Source organism: Alosa alosa, chromosome 22 (genome assembly GCF_017589495.1).
Source record: "Alosa alosa isolate M-15738 ecotype Scorff River chromosome 22, AALO_Geno_1.1, whole genome shotgun sequence".
In the NCBI taxonomy this organism is placed as follows: Eukaryota; Metazoa; Chordata; class Actinopteri; order Clupeiformes; family Clupeidae; genus Alosa; species Alosa alosa.
In genome coordinates this window covers 6,573,876-6,589,321 of record NC_063210.1, presented here as the reverse complement: position 1 = coordinate 6,589,321, position 15,446 = coordinate 6,573,876, and the positions used below count along the sequence as shown (strand labels likewise).

The window sequence follows — 15,446 nt, the reverse complement described above, 5'->3', positions numbered from 1 at the left end:
TTGTGGAGCAATATCAAGACGAAAGGAAAACACATTAATAATTCATCATAGACAAGAACACTTACACTTACCTGACTAGCGTATTCTTATTTTTTGAAGTGCAGAAAAAAAAACCCAAATACACGTCTGTTTTGGCTACTCTATCGCTGGAGAGATTATCTTCGCAGCTCTTTGGCGCCTCCCTGAGTAAAAAAAACACACTTGTGTCTGTTTTACCACTGGATTATGGGAAAGGAAAAGCAGCAGCTCCTCCCCACGTGTCTGTGTAGACTGGAATCAGCAACATGGCAGCATTATACCCAGATTTCTTACATTGACATATTCAACACAGACAGGCTTGTGCGTTGCTGAAGCCGTTAAGAACAACCAGAGTAGGGTACAAAGAGGCAGGCGTGATCTTTGTGTTACAGGTGAGACGGAATAAATGTATTTTATGTGTAACAGTTATGGGCTTGAGACTTGAGACTTATTTGGCAGCTAGCGAGCTAACTAGATAACTTAGCATTTGAAAAGTTACCTAGTGTTAGGTCATCTTTGTGGAAGAATGACAATTATCACTGATTTTGATGGATGGCTATATTTGTGTTGGGTCAATAAGACGACATGAGATTAGCTAAAGGGAGCCGTAACGTAACCATGTTAACGTTACATTATTGGTGCATGGCATTTTCAACCAACTCTGTTACATTAGCTTGTCAATCATCGGGCAAGTAAAACATGTTGTGCTGGTGAAATCAACCAGTTTTTGTTTTTTATATGTGGTCACACATTAAAATAATGCGATGGTGTAAAGGAACTAACTTGTTTAAATAATGTGTTGACTATCGTAAGAAAATGACACGTTCTTGCATCATTTCACCGGAGATCAATACTAAATGCTAACGCTGGATAGCTCGCATATGTTAAGTTAGCAATAGCCAGCACAGCTAGCTTGGTATGTCTGAAGTCTCATCATTTAGCGTTATCTCCTGCTGTTTGTGAGGTTTGTAAGTATTTGAACGGACTTTGTATGTGAACAGCTGACATTAGCCACGAATATAGAACAATTGTTTTAAGCGATGTTTTGTACCGTTATAACTTAGCTTAACGTTAGCAGGCATCACTTTCATGGATTGCTCTGTTACTGTCGTTGCTTATTGAACTGGATATTTCATCAAGAAACAGTGAACAATGTCAGCAAGGTAGTTTTATACCATGCTTATAATGAGAGGTCTGACTTTAAAATATAATCTGTCGGAACAAATGTCAGTTGTTTTGGTGCAGTACTGTAGAATGCTGTAGTCATTTATACCCATGAATTCCCAAGCTCAATGATATTTTTAACGTTACAATAATATAAAAAGAAGGGGAAATCGAGATATGAAGCCACCGTTGTTCCTTTGTTTTTCGGCAAAATGTTGTATACATTAGTATCAATCACAAAGTGAGTGCCTCAGCATTTCGCTAATCCTAGGTTTGGACTTCAGAGGTCTGTTGCCGAGGTTCCTCCCTGTCCTCTCATCATGGCCAGCGGGGATGACGATGACCCCATCATACAAGAGGTATGCAGGTTTCCTCCCAACTTTACAACAGAAAAGATACACACTTATCTATCAGTACTACAGCCTGCTGTGTCTGTAAATGTGTGCTGTTTAAAAGCTGCCAACAGAGGTATGTTCTTCACTAAGAGGTATCACTAAAGGGAGAGTCTGTCTGCCTCTCCACCTTCTCCTTGTTTGTGTACTGACTGTCCACTAGCCTACTGTTTTACTGCTACACTGTTTACATGCTATATTAGCACATATGCATAACCCCTCCATCCCTCCCACAGCCTGGATTGTGGCCGTACTTAATACTTTATACTTAATACTTGACCAATGGCTGTAACCCTATTACTTCAACCTATTCTTGCACTGATATAGTTTTTTTTATATTACTTTGTTTACATTATTCTCTTATATGTCCATATTTATTTTATGCTGGTCTCCAGACTTTATTCTTGCACTGTAACAGTTGCACTGTTGGACTTACCTATTTGCACCATCATCATGACACTCACTCTCATAGAGCACCTTACCATGCATACAGAATTACAGGCTCAGTCCCTGTCCTGTCACTACAAGCGCCTCATGCTTGATCATCCTTAAGCACACTATGTGCATATTTAATTTAGTTTATTTAGTATATTTATTAGTGTATTTAGTATTTTACTTTTTTTTTTTTATCTTCTACTGTTTCTATTCTACAGTGGAGTTTTTTTATATTTATATACTTATATTACTTTTTCTACTTTAAGTGCATGTTGTGTGTGATGTCTGTATGCTACTGAGACCTTGAATTTCCCCTTAGGGATCAATAAAGTATCTGTCTATCTATGTTGATGTATCATAAATGGGTGTTTATGCAACTAGGGTCACTTTGGAAAGGTCAAATGATCTCTTGTTTTTGTGTTCCAGTTTGATGTGTACTTGGCCAAAAGTCTTGCGGATAAGCTGTATCTGTTTCAGGTAAACACTAAATGCTGCACAAATAACACCAATTGTACCCAATTGTCATTTGGATCTATTTAATATTGAGCTTGTGCATATGATCCCCCTTATCGTTTAGTATCCCAATAAGCTGGTCATCTATGACATATGATGATGCAACTCATTTATCTGCCAAAATTAAGCCTAAACAACAGAAGGTGAGATGACCATAAAAAGATGTCATGTGTGCCAGGCCTAAAATACAATATGCATTCAGCTGTAAGTAGTAAGGCCACCAAAGCCTAGTTGTGACTTTCTCACATTTGCATGCACAGGTAGAGCTTGAGGTCGCCATGGACACTATGAGCCCAAACTACTGCCGCAGTAAAGGGGAGCAGATCGCTCTCAATGTTGATGGCACTACTTGTGAAGAGTCTAGCCTGTATTCTGTGTGAGTGTTGGATGGTACCGTAGCTGCATTGCAGTGCTGCTGCCTTTGTGTTATCTATGTACAGCACAGATACATATTGGTCTTTTACACACACGCTTCAGATGTGATTTGTTTTTATTTGGTATTATCCAGAGTGACTCATTTCTTGTTTTTCAAACAGAAAAATGATGGATAAACAGACCTTAACTTCTATTCAAGCAACCACTGACACATCTCGCTATGCAGCTGCCATTTTCCGCAAAGGTAAATTATGTTTTCATAACTGCTGTAAATTTATACCCATATTTATATTCTTTATAATGTCTGGTCAGATATGATCTGTTAACATTTTGAGCACTTTAATACCTGAATATCTCCCCTTACAAACCTGTTCTACAAAATTATGACAATTTGACATCACTTATTTCTATACCATTGTGTGTTGAGACAGTGGCCACTTTGTGTATTATTTTTGCGTCAAACACTCATACGTAAGTGGTAAAGCAAACACTTCCTGACTGTTTGTTTGTTTTTGTTTCGTGTTGCCAGGTGAGTTCCACCTCACGCCTCTGCAGGGCATTCTCCAGATGAGGCCCAGCTTCTCCTACCTGGACAAAGCCGACACGAAACATCGCGAAAGGGAGGCGGCCAACGAAGGTAGGACCAGCTTCATTCATTATGCTCAGAATCTGAATCTAAATTTGGATGCGTCTACTTGGGTGATCAGATCACAATGCGTCTTGGTGATTGTTTACAATTAGAACATAATCGTGATCAGATCACTCAAACCACTTGCTGACGTGGTTGCTGAGTTGAGGAGACACATTTGACCACATATCTTTTGTTGCGTAAACACTAATGCGTTCTGATGCATCTTGACAATGGGAGTTCTAATGACCGTGATGTTGGTGGTAACGGAATCTGAACACAAGTGGTCTGCAACGTTTCTAGCTGTACTCCTTGAATACATGTGTAAACCGCAATATGTCTCGGCTGACCACTTGTGATCGGAGCCCTCATGGCGCATTTCTAAAAACAAATGTAAACAGGCCCCATGTCTTTATGTGAACTCAAATTTACACAATGTCATGGCTTAGACTCTCTAGTCAGTGAAGATTTAAATGTGTGTGGTGGTTGTTGTGTGCGCGTGTGTGGTGGTTGTTGTGTGCGCTGGTGTGGTGGTTGTGTGCGCGTGTGTGGTGGTGGTTGTGTGTGCGCGTGTGTGGTGGTGGTGGTGGTTTATTATTATTGGCGTGTGTGGTGGTGGTTATTGTCTTGTGGCTTGTGTGTGGTGGTGGTGGTTGTGTGCGCGCGTGTGTGGTGGTGGTGGTTGTGTGCGCGTGTGTGGTGGTTGTTGTGTGCGCGTGTGTGGTGGTTGATGTGTGCGCTAAATCTGTTGCTGTTTCCACATAGCCGGTGGTGACTCCTCTCAGGATGAGGCTGAGGAGGATACCAAGCAAGTCACTGTAAGTTGCACTCGAAGTCATTTAATTTAATTCAGTTTAATTTGTCATGCAAATGTCATGCAGAGATTAACCTGTGACTTCCCTGTCCTCCCTGCAGGTGAGGTTTTCTCGGCCGGAGTCCGAGCAAGCCCGTCAGCGGCGTGTCCAGTCCTACGAGTTCTTACAGAAGAAGCAAGCAGAGGAACCCTGGGCGCATCTACACTACCATGGCATAAAGGTACATCGCCCAGAACTAGCCTTAGATCGGTTATGCCAGGTCTTGCTGCATATAGTGATTGTCCCCCAGGTAGTTCTCTGGAAATGGCAGTTTGGTGTTCTAAACTAAGCTGGTTGGTGTGACTAGAGCTAACAGCACATCTTCACATAGCTGTCAGTGATCTGTTTGATGGTCTCAAGATGCTTATCAGATTTTTTGTTTGTTTTTGTTGACCGATTATCCTCAAAGCTAGTTTTAACAATGAAGTGTTTTGGCAAAGGGTGTTTATGCTATTGAGTTGATGATCTGTTCAACACTGAGAGCATTCAATCAGTAAAGGTGTGTCCATTGCCAGTGACTTGGTCAGTGAGGGACACTGGTGTTTTTGCGATTTGGGCTTCAGGTTTTGTGCTGTCAGGCATACATTTTCTAGAGACCATATATGACATTATTTCTGGCACATAGTCTCACTTCTCAGAGGTGGATGCAGCTTTGTATTTTTGAGTGTGTTTGTTTGTTTGCTTGTAGTGTAAAGATCTCTACTACCTCTTGCCCTGTTGTGTAGGATGGACGCTCTGAGCATGAGCGGCAGTACCTGTTCTGCCAGAACATGGGCGCTACGGAGAGCACTGAGCTGGTCAAGACACCCAGGTGAGTTCAGTTAGTGGACTAACTACTTTGTGTACATATTTATTAGCACATCATCCATGCTAACACCAACCAACGCTCATGAGTAGGTATGTTAAAACAAAGCTTATGTGGGTGAAATATTTAACACATCCACTGCTGTATTAAATGTTAAAATAATTTCTAAATTCAACGGCCTTGTTTGTTTTAAACGACTGTCCATTACCTTGCAGCGAGTACCTGGCCATGCTCATGCCTCCAGTAACAGAGGAGAAGATGTGAGTATGAGTTTCCAACTCCTTGACCTCTTTGTCCTTCATATTTTTTCCATTTTAACATTACAGCGATCTGTCATGTTTGTTAACAAAGGAAGATATAGAGGAATAGTGATGACACTGCTCAATCTGAGCCGTCGTTTTTTTTTTTTGTGCCTGTGCGAGCTGGAGCCAGTTGAGCATCACTAAAGGCCTCCGCATATAGGCGCCGGCATGAGTACGACCCACTCCACTTTTGACGTTTGATTACGTTAGGCTCCGTTGTTTTTGATGCAATTCTGCACACCAGCATCCAACTCGGTTGTCTCCGCCGTGTAGATTTGTTGTATTAGATTAGATTACAGTTCAGTTCTGTTTTTGTCAGAGCCACTCAGTAGAATCCACTGTTTATCAAATGTTCGTCGGTTAAAAATGTAGGCGCTAGTGTGCATGGGCAAGTGACAAAGTGTCGGTGGCTATATGCGGTGTGCTTCACGTTTCAGAGGCTGGGTAAATGCTGTTCGGACTACTGTTGATGTAACGTGAGCCTTTGTCCTGTCTGTGTTGTGACGTTGCAGTGTGAGGCCCAGTGGTCCGAGCAACGTGCTCTCCATGGCTCAGTTGCGCACGCTGCCCCTCGGTGACCAGGTCAAGACCCTCATGAAGAATGGTGAGCAAGCCACTGTATCCTCAGATGCAAGCCCCTGAAGTGTTCTTGCTGGTTTTAATACGGCAATTGTACAAGGAAATGACTTGTTTGTCAGCAGTAGTAGCATATCAGATTGCTCGAATTTTTTTTTTTTCAGAGGTTTTTTTTTTGTCAGCACAGTTTTGAAAGTGATGAAATTATGGATTTTTGAAACAATATCAGGTGTTTGGCAAGGAGACAAAGTAGTATCATTTTGATGGAATGCCACTGTGTTTGTTATGAGGTACTGTTGTGACATCTAGTCAAAATGATGCTTTTGATGCTCTTTGACAGATAAAGGTTTGGTACAAACCCACAATTCTGCTAGTCAAGAAATATTACTACTAGGAACAACTTTTTCAGGAACACTATATGAGACCTATCAGTGTGAAGGTGTTCAGCCCTGCCCAACACTTAATATATAAAATGATCTTTGTCCTCTTTTAAGGAGTTTTTTTTAGTTCTGTACTGCAGAGTAAATACTTGTGTTCTGCCATTTTCCTTGACCCTTGTGATTCTAAATACTGATAGTACTGATGGTCTCACCCCACACACACACACACACACACACCACTTTCAAAATGCCAGCTCAGTAATTATCTAATTTCTGTCTTTCCTCTGTGGTGCCACAGTGAAGGTGATGCCATTTGCCAACCTTATGGGCCTGCTCGCTCCCGGCACAGACTCCACAGCAGTACTGCGCTGTATCCAGCAGGTGGCGATGCTGGTACAGGGCAACTGGGTTGTCAAGAGGTGAGAACCACTCTCTTACAGCACCATTGCACTCAGTTACTTGTACAATTAGTTTCCAAAGACTATGAATGCGGCTCTTAGCATATTTTATTGAAATGGTCAGTGGTTGATGACATGTTTCCCATAGCATCTCATCATTATAGTTGTACACACCAAAGGGATCTATGACTCTCTCGACAACAAAAAATATTGGAATGAAGTTCTCAGATGGTCAGCAAACTACAATATTATTGGAATGTTGACTCTATCAGAACCTTATAGTGGTGTGTATATGGGCTTTTCTGTGCAGTGACGTGCTCTACCCAAAGAGCAGCTGCAGTCCCCACAGTGGCGTGCCTGCCGAGGTGCTCTGCCGTGGCAGGGACTTTGTGGTAAGTTGAGTCGTCATCTCCCCGACGCTGGGGAAGTTCTCTCATAATAACCCTGTGGTGAAGCATGTTGCTCATCTGTGCCACTGTCACTTATTCACCCCCCCCACCTCCCCTTTTAGATGTGGAGGTTCACTCAGGAGCGCTCCATCATGAGGAAGGAGGTGGCTGCCGTCATTAAGGTACTGATGAACGCACTGCTGTACTGGGCACTGTTCTGCCGCTGTAACACCAGAGGGCACTGTGAAGCAAGGAATTGTTTCAGCTTGAGGCTACAAGAAACATAGTCAGAACGATGGACGAATATGATTTTAAAGGGCAGAAATTCATTCACTGTGTATGTTATGATTTTGCTGTTTAATGAACAAAGAATGACGTGTAGACAAATTGTACATGGACTCTCATGAGCTCATGACCACAGTAATGATATGGACCAGTGGATATAGGCAGCCCAGACCATGCAGCATTGTTTCATCTGTACTGGTGCTAAGGGCATATGGCAGGGTGGCAATTTGTGTGGCTCTGTGTTTATGAAATGAAATGCCACCCTCTTCCAGCTGCCCCCAGAGGACGTCAAGGACTTCCTGGAGCAGATGTCTGCCCCCCGGGTCAACCGTGGCTGGGAGTTTGTGTTGCCCAGCGACCGCGAGTTCGTCAAGAAGCACCCAGACGTGGCACAGAGGCAGAATATGCTGTGGTTGGGCATCCAGTCCAAGTAAGACAACAGACCGTTAGAATAGAGACCCACTCATCCTCACCTAGCCAGAGTGGGTGAGTTTTTCGGGTCAGTCGCTGAACTGTTTGTGTTTGCCACAGGTTGGAGAAGGTGTTCAATTTCTCCAAGGAGGACTTTGCACCGAAGAAAGATTCTCAAGCAGGTCTGTGTTTAGCCCAGGATAGGGCAAGTTGCTCTCTGTCTGTATTGCCTCCTCCATGCTTATCATGATAAGTCTGCCATTAACATCTGAGCGGAAGTCTTTGTTGATGGAGAACAGAAGATCTTTTTGACGACGATGTAATTATCAGTGGTGCACTTTTGCCCTGCTGGTTGTCCTGATACAACTGGACTTTGATACCACTTTGATGATCTCGGTGATTTGTCTGATGTCACAATAGGGGATTCTTGAATAGATCTGCAGTCTGTATACATTTATTGGATGCGACTTAAGAACTAAGCCCCAAGAGGTGGTGCCTAAAACCCCCCTTAGATGTTCTATACTCACTGTAACTTACAGACAAGATTTTATAAAATAAAGGCACAGCAATGAGAAATGTAATGATTTTATTCATAGATAATCATTATTCTGCCAAGAAATATATTTCCTCTATCAGAATGGTTGCCAAGCAAGATGTTGAGATGCAGCAACTCTTAACTTTTGTATCAAGTAGGGCAGTAATGTAGAATGAAATGTGGTTAATGTGTGGGGATGTGCTGGATTATACAACGGCATCGAACACGATTCAGCCAACCATATTTAAGGACCGGAATTATTCATTTTAGAAATAAATTCACACAATGAGTACATTTTGTGGATGAAATAGACGTACACAGTAACGAGTAATGTATAGGCAGTTTCTCTGTCATTTGTTTGTAAATCTTAAATGGTAGTAACCAGGCTCAAAAGAATGTTAAATCCTATCCAGCATTCATGAAGTCCTTTGTCATGGGGATAACCTAGTTGACCTCTTTCAGAAGCAGTTCATGTGAGTGGCGAGCAGCGTCTGAAGTCTGCGCGAGAGGGTGCCCGGGACCACCAGGCCTCGCTGCAGAAGGACCTGGACACTCGTCGTAAAGGCTCCGCCCCGGGCAGCAAAGCCGGTGCCTCCAGCTCCGCGCCGTCCGTCCGTGTCAAGCAGGAGCCCCTCAGTGACTCCGAGGAGCCCATGGACACATCGGACACCTCCGCCATCCCCAACGGCTCCGTGAACGGTTACCCCGGCTCCCCCGACCCCCAGAATGGTCACGCGGCGCCCGGGCCGGAGCTGCAGGACTTTGTGCGCACCACCTTCCGCCGGCAGTACGTGCTGACGCTCAGCGAGGTCAAGCGGCTTCTCAACCTGCACCTGGCCGCCCTGCCGCCCGGACGCTGCTCATTGGGAACCGTCTCGGACCGCGCGTTGCAGGACGCCATCCTGCTCAACCAGTGCAAACAGATCCTGGTGCCTGTGAGTACGCGCCACTGCTGGGGGGGGGGGTGTGATGTGGACACTACTGGCTTCCGAAGGGTATAACTGGTTAATGTAATGACTTCATGTGTACATGGATGAGGTGCTTAAGAAGGGAATTATGTTAAGGATGAAAATTAGAGGTGTAAGCTGAGTTTCAAGCTGTGAGATCCTGGAGGCTTTAGTGCTTCAACCCACTGTGGAGAACAGTGCTGTCAGTCTCCTCACTGTTGAATAAGCTCAGTTTGTTCAAAAAGCTGCACACACTGTGACCCTCAAAGAAACTGATTAACTGTCCCATGTTTTCCACTGGATGTTGGTTTGAAGCTTAACCTGTTCAACGATTACAAAAACTGAAGAGTTGTGTTGGCAGGTAGTTGAGGCCTGTCAGACTTGGGATTAAAAAGAGGCAAATCTGATAAAGGGTAACTGTGGAGGAGTGGTACCACCACACAAAGTGAGAACTAATATCTTGTGATCACAAATACCACTGACCAGTGGCCTGTTGAAAACGGTCATCAAAGCTATTTTCTCAAAGGCTTTTGAAGACTGGAGACCGCAGTCCATGGCTCACAGTTGGAATTGCAAGGGTATTAATTATGATGGTGTTTCATTCTCTGAATTTTATGTTCCAAATAGTTTGGCAGCCCTTCTTCTCAGGTCCCACTAATCACTTGTGTAGATGTAAAGATATAAATATTTGAAGGGTGTCCGGCAAAACTCCAGTGTGGAATACCCGTCATTGAGTTTATTTTAAGTAACAGATGGTATCACAGGAAGTCTTTGACAATAGGGATCACCAGGCCAGAACAAAGGTCACAGTCCAGCTATGAGGTCATATTTCACTATAATGTGTGTGAAAGAGTTTATGTGTGAGAGAGATGAATGAATGACCTCATCAATTCTGACTCCCTCACATGCACCGTGGATATTGAGAAACTTAGATGTCCCTCTTGTTCATCGGTGCCTGCCATAACATGAGCAGCAAGCAGAGACAAGCTCACACAGTGAAGCGTTTTCTCCTGTTTATTTCAGCCATGAGGGCACATTCCTGTTCAGATTCAGCCGCAGAGGCATGTACGTTGATCTCGCACATCATCTCTCTCGGGAAGGCGAAGCCAGCAGGCAGGCCTAGGAGGAGTCATGTTCCACGCTGTGAAACGAAACCACATACATATATCAAGGAATATATCAGTTATCCTTACTCAGTTATTTTGGCACACTAGACTCATTCAGAATAGGTTATTGGACAAATATGAATTTGCTGTTTGACGGCTGGTAAAGGGTTTCTATGGAAACGTATTTGAACGTACGTATGTGTACGTATTTGAATTTGCTTTACAATGGAGTCTCATTTTAAGAGGCTGACGTTGTTGAAATTCCCATCTCCTCAGTCACAGTGCAGTACACGTAATGTACTGAAGAGAAGAGAGACGTGTGTCTGCATTATGAGCCTTCACAGTGCATGCTCTCCCTCTCTTTACAGAAACAGCCAAGGGTTGGGACACAAAGCCGTGACATCTTACACTCTGCATTATTTGAAAAGTGGTGGTCTGGGTACAGTGCGTGTTTGTCCTAATCTGGCCAGTGCTGCGTGATTGTTGTGCCTTGAGGTCGTCAGGACTTCTCGGTTACATCCCGCGCGTTCATACGAGCCGTTAACCGTTGACACGGAAGGCCCCTCCTTCTCTTATTGTATGTTTGAATTCCAGAATTCTCGGCCGTGCATCGTATTTCAAGGGCTTGGACTCGCGCTGGTGGCAGGTTGTTGCTGCGTGAGTGAGTCAGGAAGGAAGGAAGCTTCTAGAAAGGGCATTCGGCCCACGAAGGAAACGTTTTCAGCAGGAATGCTGCTGGGCAGCTCCACTGTCCATTTCCTTAGCTGAGAACCAGTAAGACACTGATGACCCATTGAATGGCACGGTGGCTCTTAATCCAGTTTTCTTGTGGTGTAAGACCTGGACTAATCCTTTTTTGTCCGTGGGATTGGTGGAGGGGGTGTGAGATGGCCAGTTAGCCCAGGCTTATGTAATCGCTATTAATGGTAGAGCAGAGACAAAGCGCATTAGCCTGTAAGGAGAGCAGTCTCCTACAGAGGAGGGGTGGTGTTTTTGCCGTAGCACTCATCGGTAGTTTCACACCTCAGCTCTTTGGCTGGTTGACTGGCTCCCTACTCCTGGGATGGGAGCTATAATTAGAACCTCAAGGTTGTTGTTAGGAAATTGTAATTATTGTTTTGTGTGTTGCCATTATGACTGAATTCGAAACTAAATGAATAATCACTAAGGTCTCGCACATTTTTAGAACAGCACAAAATTTGCGTGCAGAAGTGGAGAGTTAGGCCTTCCTAAAGTCGAAGAACATTTCTGTAAATTTGCAACCCTTTCTAGAACATGTTATCCAGGCCAAGGCAAACAATGCCAAGATTATTCCTTTCCATCCTCAGACAACAATTGACTGGGTTTAAAGTTCTCAGGCACTGTGAACATATCTGATCATGCCAGGCTCTGAAATGTTCCTGGTATTAAGCCCTTAATGGAATTGTGTTTTGTTCTTTTGAAAGATTCTAAACTAATCAATTATCTTGTGAAGGTGGAACACATTAGCCCTGTTGCCCTGTTGGTGTTGTGTCTTATTGGCCTTACTCAATAGCACAATTTAAAATAGTGTCCAGAGACTGTTCTCTATTTTGTCACAATCCTGAAATTTCCTCTGACCCCATGGGAGGAACCTATCATCTAATTTTATCTTTTCGCTCTCTGATTTTTGGTAAATGAGGGTTTTTAATTATTTAAGACACTTTCTCTGTCTTGTAGATCGAGAATTTAACTCTGTGCCAAGTTTGCTTATGATTCTCTGTGTGTGTGTGTGATTGATTGATTGTTTTTTTTTTGTCTTTCTTCGGCAGTTCCCCCCTCAGATCAGAGCTGCTTCAGATGAGCAGAAGGTGTTTGCCTTGTGGGAGTCCGGAGAAACCTTTGACAGGGTAAAACCCACAGTTAATAAAAAAAAAACCTCTCTAAAAACATCACATTTTATGAGAAGAATACAGTAGTATTGGCACATTTTTGTCAGCACAATGTAGAATCAATGCCGGAGTAGCATTTGTGATATCTTTATAGCTTCATATCTTCAGGCCACTTCATTTCTGGATATGCCTACTAGAGGTTGACTGATATGGGTTTTTCTATGGCCGATGCCAATGCCGATATTTAGAAATCTGGGTCAGCTGATGGCCGATACATCCTGCCGATTTATTTTTGGCCGATATTTGCCTGTTTTCTCCCTTCTATTTAATTGGCAGTTCAGCTGAGTTTTGGGTTGGGTTGCTTATTAAATCTTGACTGAAATATCAGGGTTATCAAAGGAGGTCATTTAATCTTATTTTAAAGTAGTACTACTTGTACTGCTGTTTTAAGTGTTATTTGAAGATGTATATCTTTTCTTCTTCAGTACCGGCAGATCCTCTTTGAACTGTTCATGAAGAATTATCGGGTCAGGAGAAACCTGGTGCAGAGTCGTCTCACTCAGGAACTGGGCGACAACGTCACCAAATCTGACGTGGACCGGCTACTCAAGGTGACCCTCCACAATGCACACTGTGACGCAGACCTTATATGCATGGCCAACAATCCCCCCACCCCCCAATACCCCTCAACACACACACACACACACACACACAATCTGTGAAGGGCATAGAAAAAGACTATGTGCATATGTAAGTAAGCTGAGAGCCTAGATGCCCAGTTCAGTGTGCATTTGATGGGATGTTGGGACTTGTTGAGTATTATTTTATTATGTTTTTTTGCTGTGTGCTGTGTGATCTGTGTTAAATTGTTTAACTGTGTTAAAATGCACCTCTCTCTGCAGGACTGCTGCGTCAGCCAGGGAGGCATGTGGTATCTAAAGGGAACCATGTTGTCGTGACGATAGGAGGAGGTGGTGCACAGGCGGGTCCCCCCCCCCTCCCCCAGAGCCTGGTGAGAGCAGCCTCTGCCCAGGGAGGCAAAAGCAGACCGTGCACGAACCAATCACTGCCCTCCTGCAGTCTCTGGACAAGCCTGTGATTGGGTGATCGAAGTGGTCCATCACTTTTTCTTGCTCCCGGACATGTGCTTTTGTTAACGCAGCCGAACACGTAGCCGGGGTCAGACACAAGATGCTGTGAGTCCGAGCTACAACCCCCGACACCTCGCTTTCTTCACGTCAAATAAAAGGGCTGGAGCGCTGGAGTCCCACACACGTACATGATGAGAATGGACTGGTGGCAGTTTGAGCAGTTGGTCTGAATGACTAAGTGATCCTGTACTTTTCTTTACTTCAGTTTCAACATTTGTTTTCATTTTAAGTTAAATATAGAATAGTGTTCTATTAATAAAAAAACACAGTGCAGTTATTCAAGGTTAATCTGAATTTGTGGCCTTCTGCAAGTGAAAAGTCACATTTCATAAATCACGTTTGCTTTTGTATGGGCCTTATGTAGGAACTTTTTTTTTTTTTTTTTGTCCCTTAAATTGGTTTTTTTGACCCTTGGATTGCAGTGTGCATGAGTTTGAGGAGCTGGTTACCTCACAGTTGTATTCATTTTGTTGAACTCTTCATGATGACTTATGCAAAGAGTAATACCATGCAGAGTGGGAAAAGCATGGAAGAATAAGCTGAACTTTGCCCATGAGCTTGTGCTAATAAATAATAAAAATACAAGATGTGAACGAATTGAAAGCACTTGATAGAAACTGGAAACAACAATCTGGTTTCCCAAGCACATATCTCAGACCGGTGTTTACATAGACCCCTAGTACTCTTGGAAATTGTCAAACCAAAGTCCCTCAGACAAGGATAGGGGCTGTCCTCCTCTAAGGCTCTTGGATATGCTGTAGGCAAAACAGATGGGTCTCCAGCATTACACTGCAGGTTGTAGGGGAACTCTTAAGTTCATGATCCTACTAATCAGGAATCTGAAGGAAGGGGATTGGAGTGGTTGTGCCATTATTGAATGTACTTTGGGAAGGATGTTTAGTTTACTTAAAATCAAAATATAAGACACTTGATGAAAGTTGAATCTTTACTGAAATGATCGGCACATTGTTTGGAAACGATTGTTATCTCAATAGGATCGAGAGTATGTTGCCGGTAAACTTCTAGATGCTGCTTTTCATTAGAGCCCCTTTTTCTTATAAATTGGTTGTCTGTCGACCCACCCCCCACCCCACCCCACCCCACCCCAGAATTGATCCTCTTTCTTCAGCTTAAAGGAGTTATTTAAGAGCAGTCTGCTGTCCGCTCTGCCAACAGAAACACAACCTCTCATTTTTCTCCTGTCTCTAGTGTCTCGGGAAAGTGCCATAACAGAACCTCAGGTCTTCATTGAGATGTTTCCATAACCGGTTGACTGACCTTAATTTTCTTTTATGGTCTGTGCCACAGCATTTGGGGATTTTTCTTTTTCCTGTCTTACTTGGCCTGTGGTTAACATGTTTATTTCAGTGTCCTGTATAAACAATTAAAATGACCAGAGTGAGTTTAAGGGAAGTGTTTGGCTGACTCACTGAATTTAGAGCTGCTCTTCTGTTGGACTGTGAGGTGTTGAATGCAGCCGCTTAGCCTCAACTCAGTCAAGAGAAAGTGCCTCCTTTGTATTATGGAGAAATATCACCCTCATCAAACCAGTGGATAGTGTTGTCAGAATGAAGAGGCCACCACCACCAAAAACACTCCCCACCATCTTGTTTTGCGGTGGAGAGGACCATTAATGTAGGCACCAAAGACCGAAGTAGCCATTTTAAGAATCATTCCATAACACCTCTCTCTTCAGGATGGTAAGATAATTCTGCTTTCCCTCACATTACCTCTGAAAATTGTCATAAAAAAAGACTTCATAGAAATGATTGTCTTCTGCCACTCATTTGTCACCTGGCTCAATAAACACTGTACAAAAGTAAAATCATTTATGGTCTCTTGTGGTTTTGTGGAATTTAGTGAACACTTTCTAGTCAAAGCATCAACAGTCTACTGACAATCACACATTATGAACTACATTAAGAGCATGTC

At 43.3% G+C, this 15,446-nt stretch overlaps 1 protein-coding gene and 1 long non-coding RNA gene across 3 annotated transcripts; both read left to right on the top strand.

Annotated features, from left to right (window-relative positions):
* Positions 1-251: 251 nt before the first annotated feature.
* Positions 252-2,502, top strand: LOC125287372. The gene is made up of 3 exons (XR_007192352.1): positions 252-410; positions 1,454-1,541; positions 2,436-2,502. It is a non-coding gene; the product is annotated as an uncharacterized LOC125287372 (long non-coding RNA).
* An 84-nt stretch (positions 2,503-2,586) lies between these two features.
* polr3e (polymerase (RNA) III (DNA directed) polypeptide E) lies at positions 2,587-15,342 on the top strand. 2 transcript variants are annotated; one of them, XM_048233149.1, is made up of 18 exons: positions 2,587-2,665; positions 2,783-2,898; positions 3,059-3,141; positions 3,427-3,534; positions 4,291-4,343; positions 4,441-4,560; positions 5,105-5,190; positions 5,400-5,444; positions 5,999-6,090; positions 6,741-6,861; positions 7,151-7,232; positions 7,352-7,411; positions 7,787-7,944; positions 8,046-8,107; positions 8,923-9,395; positions 12,304-12,381; positions 12,849-12,974; positions 13,266-15,342. In XM_048233149.1, exons 1-18 carry the CDS (start codon positions 2,609-2,611, stop codon positions 13,320-13,322), a joined length of 1,977 nt encoding a protein of 658 aa, XP_048089106.1. In that variant the 5' UTR covers positions 2,587-2,608; the 3' UTR covers positions 13,323-15,342. The 2 variants fall into 2 exon arrangements, with proteins under 2 accessions (XP_048089106.1, XP_048089105.1); XM_048233148.1 differs by having other exon boundaries at positions 2,608-2,665; positions 8,926-9,395.
* The last annotated feature ends 104 nt before the right edge of the window (positions 15,343-15,446 follow it).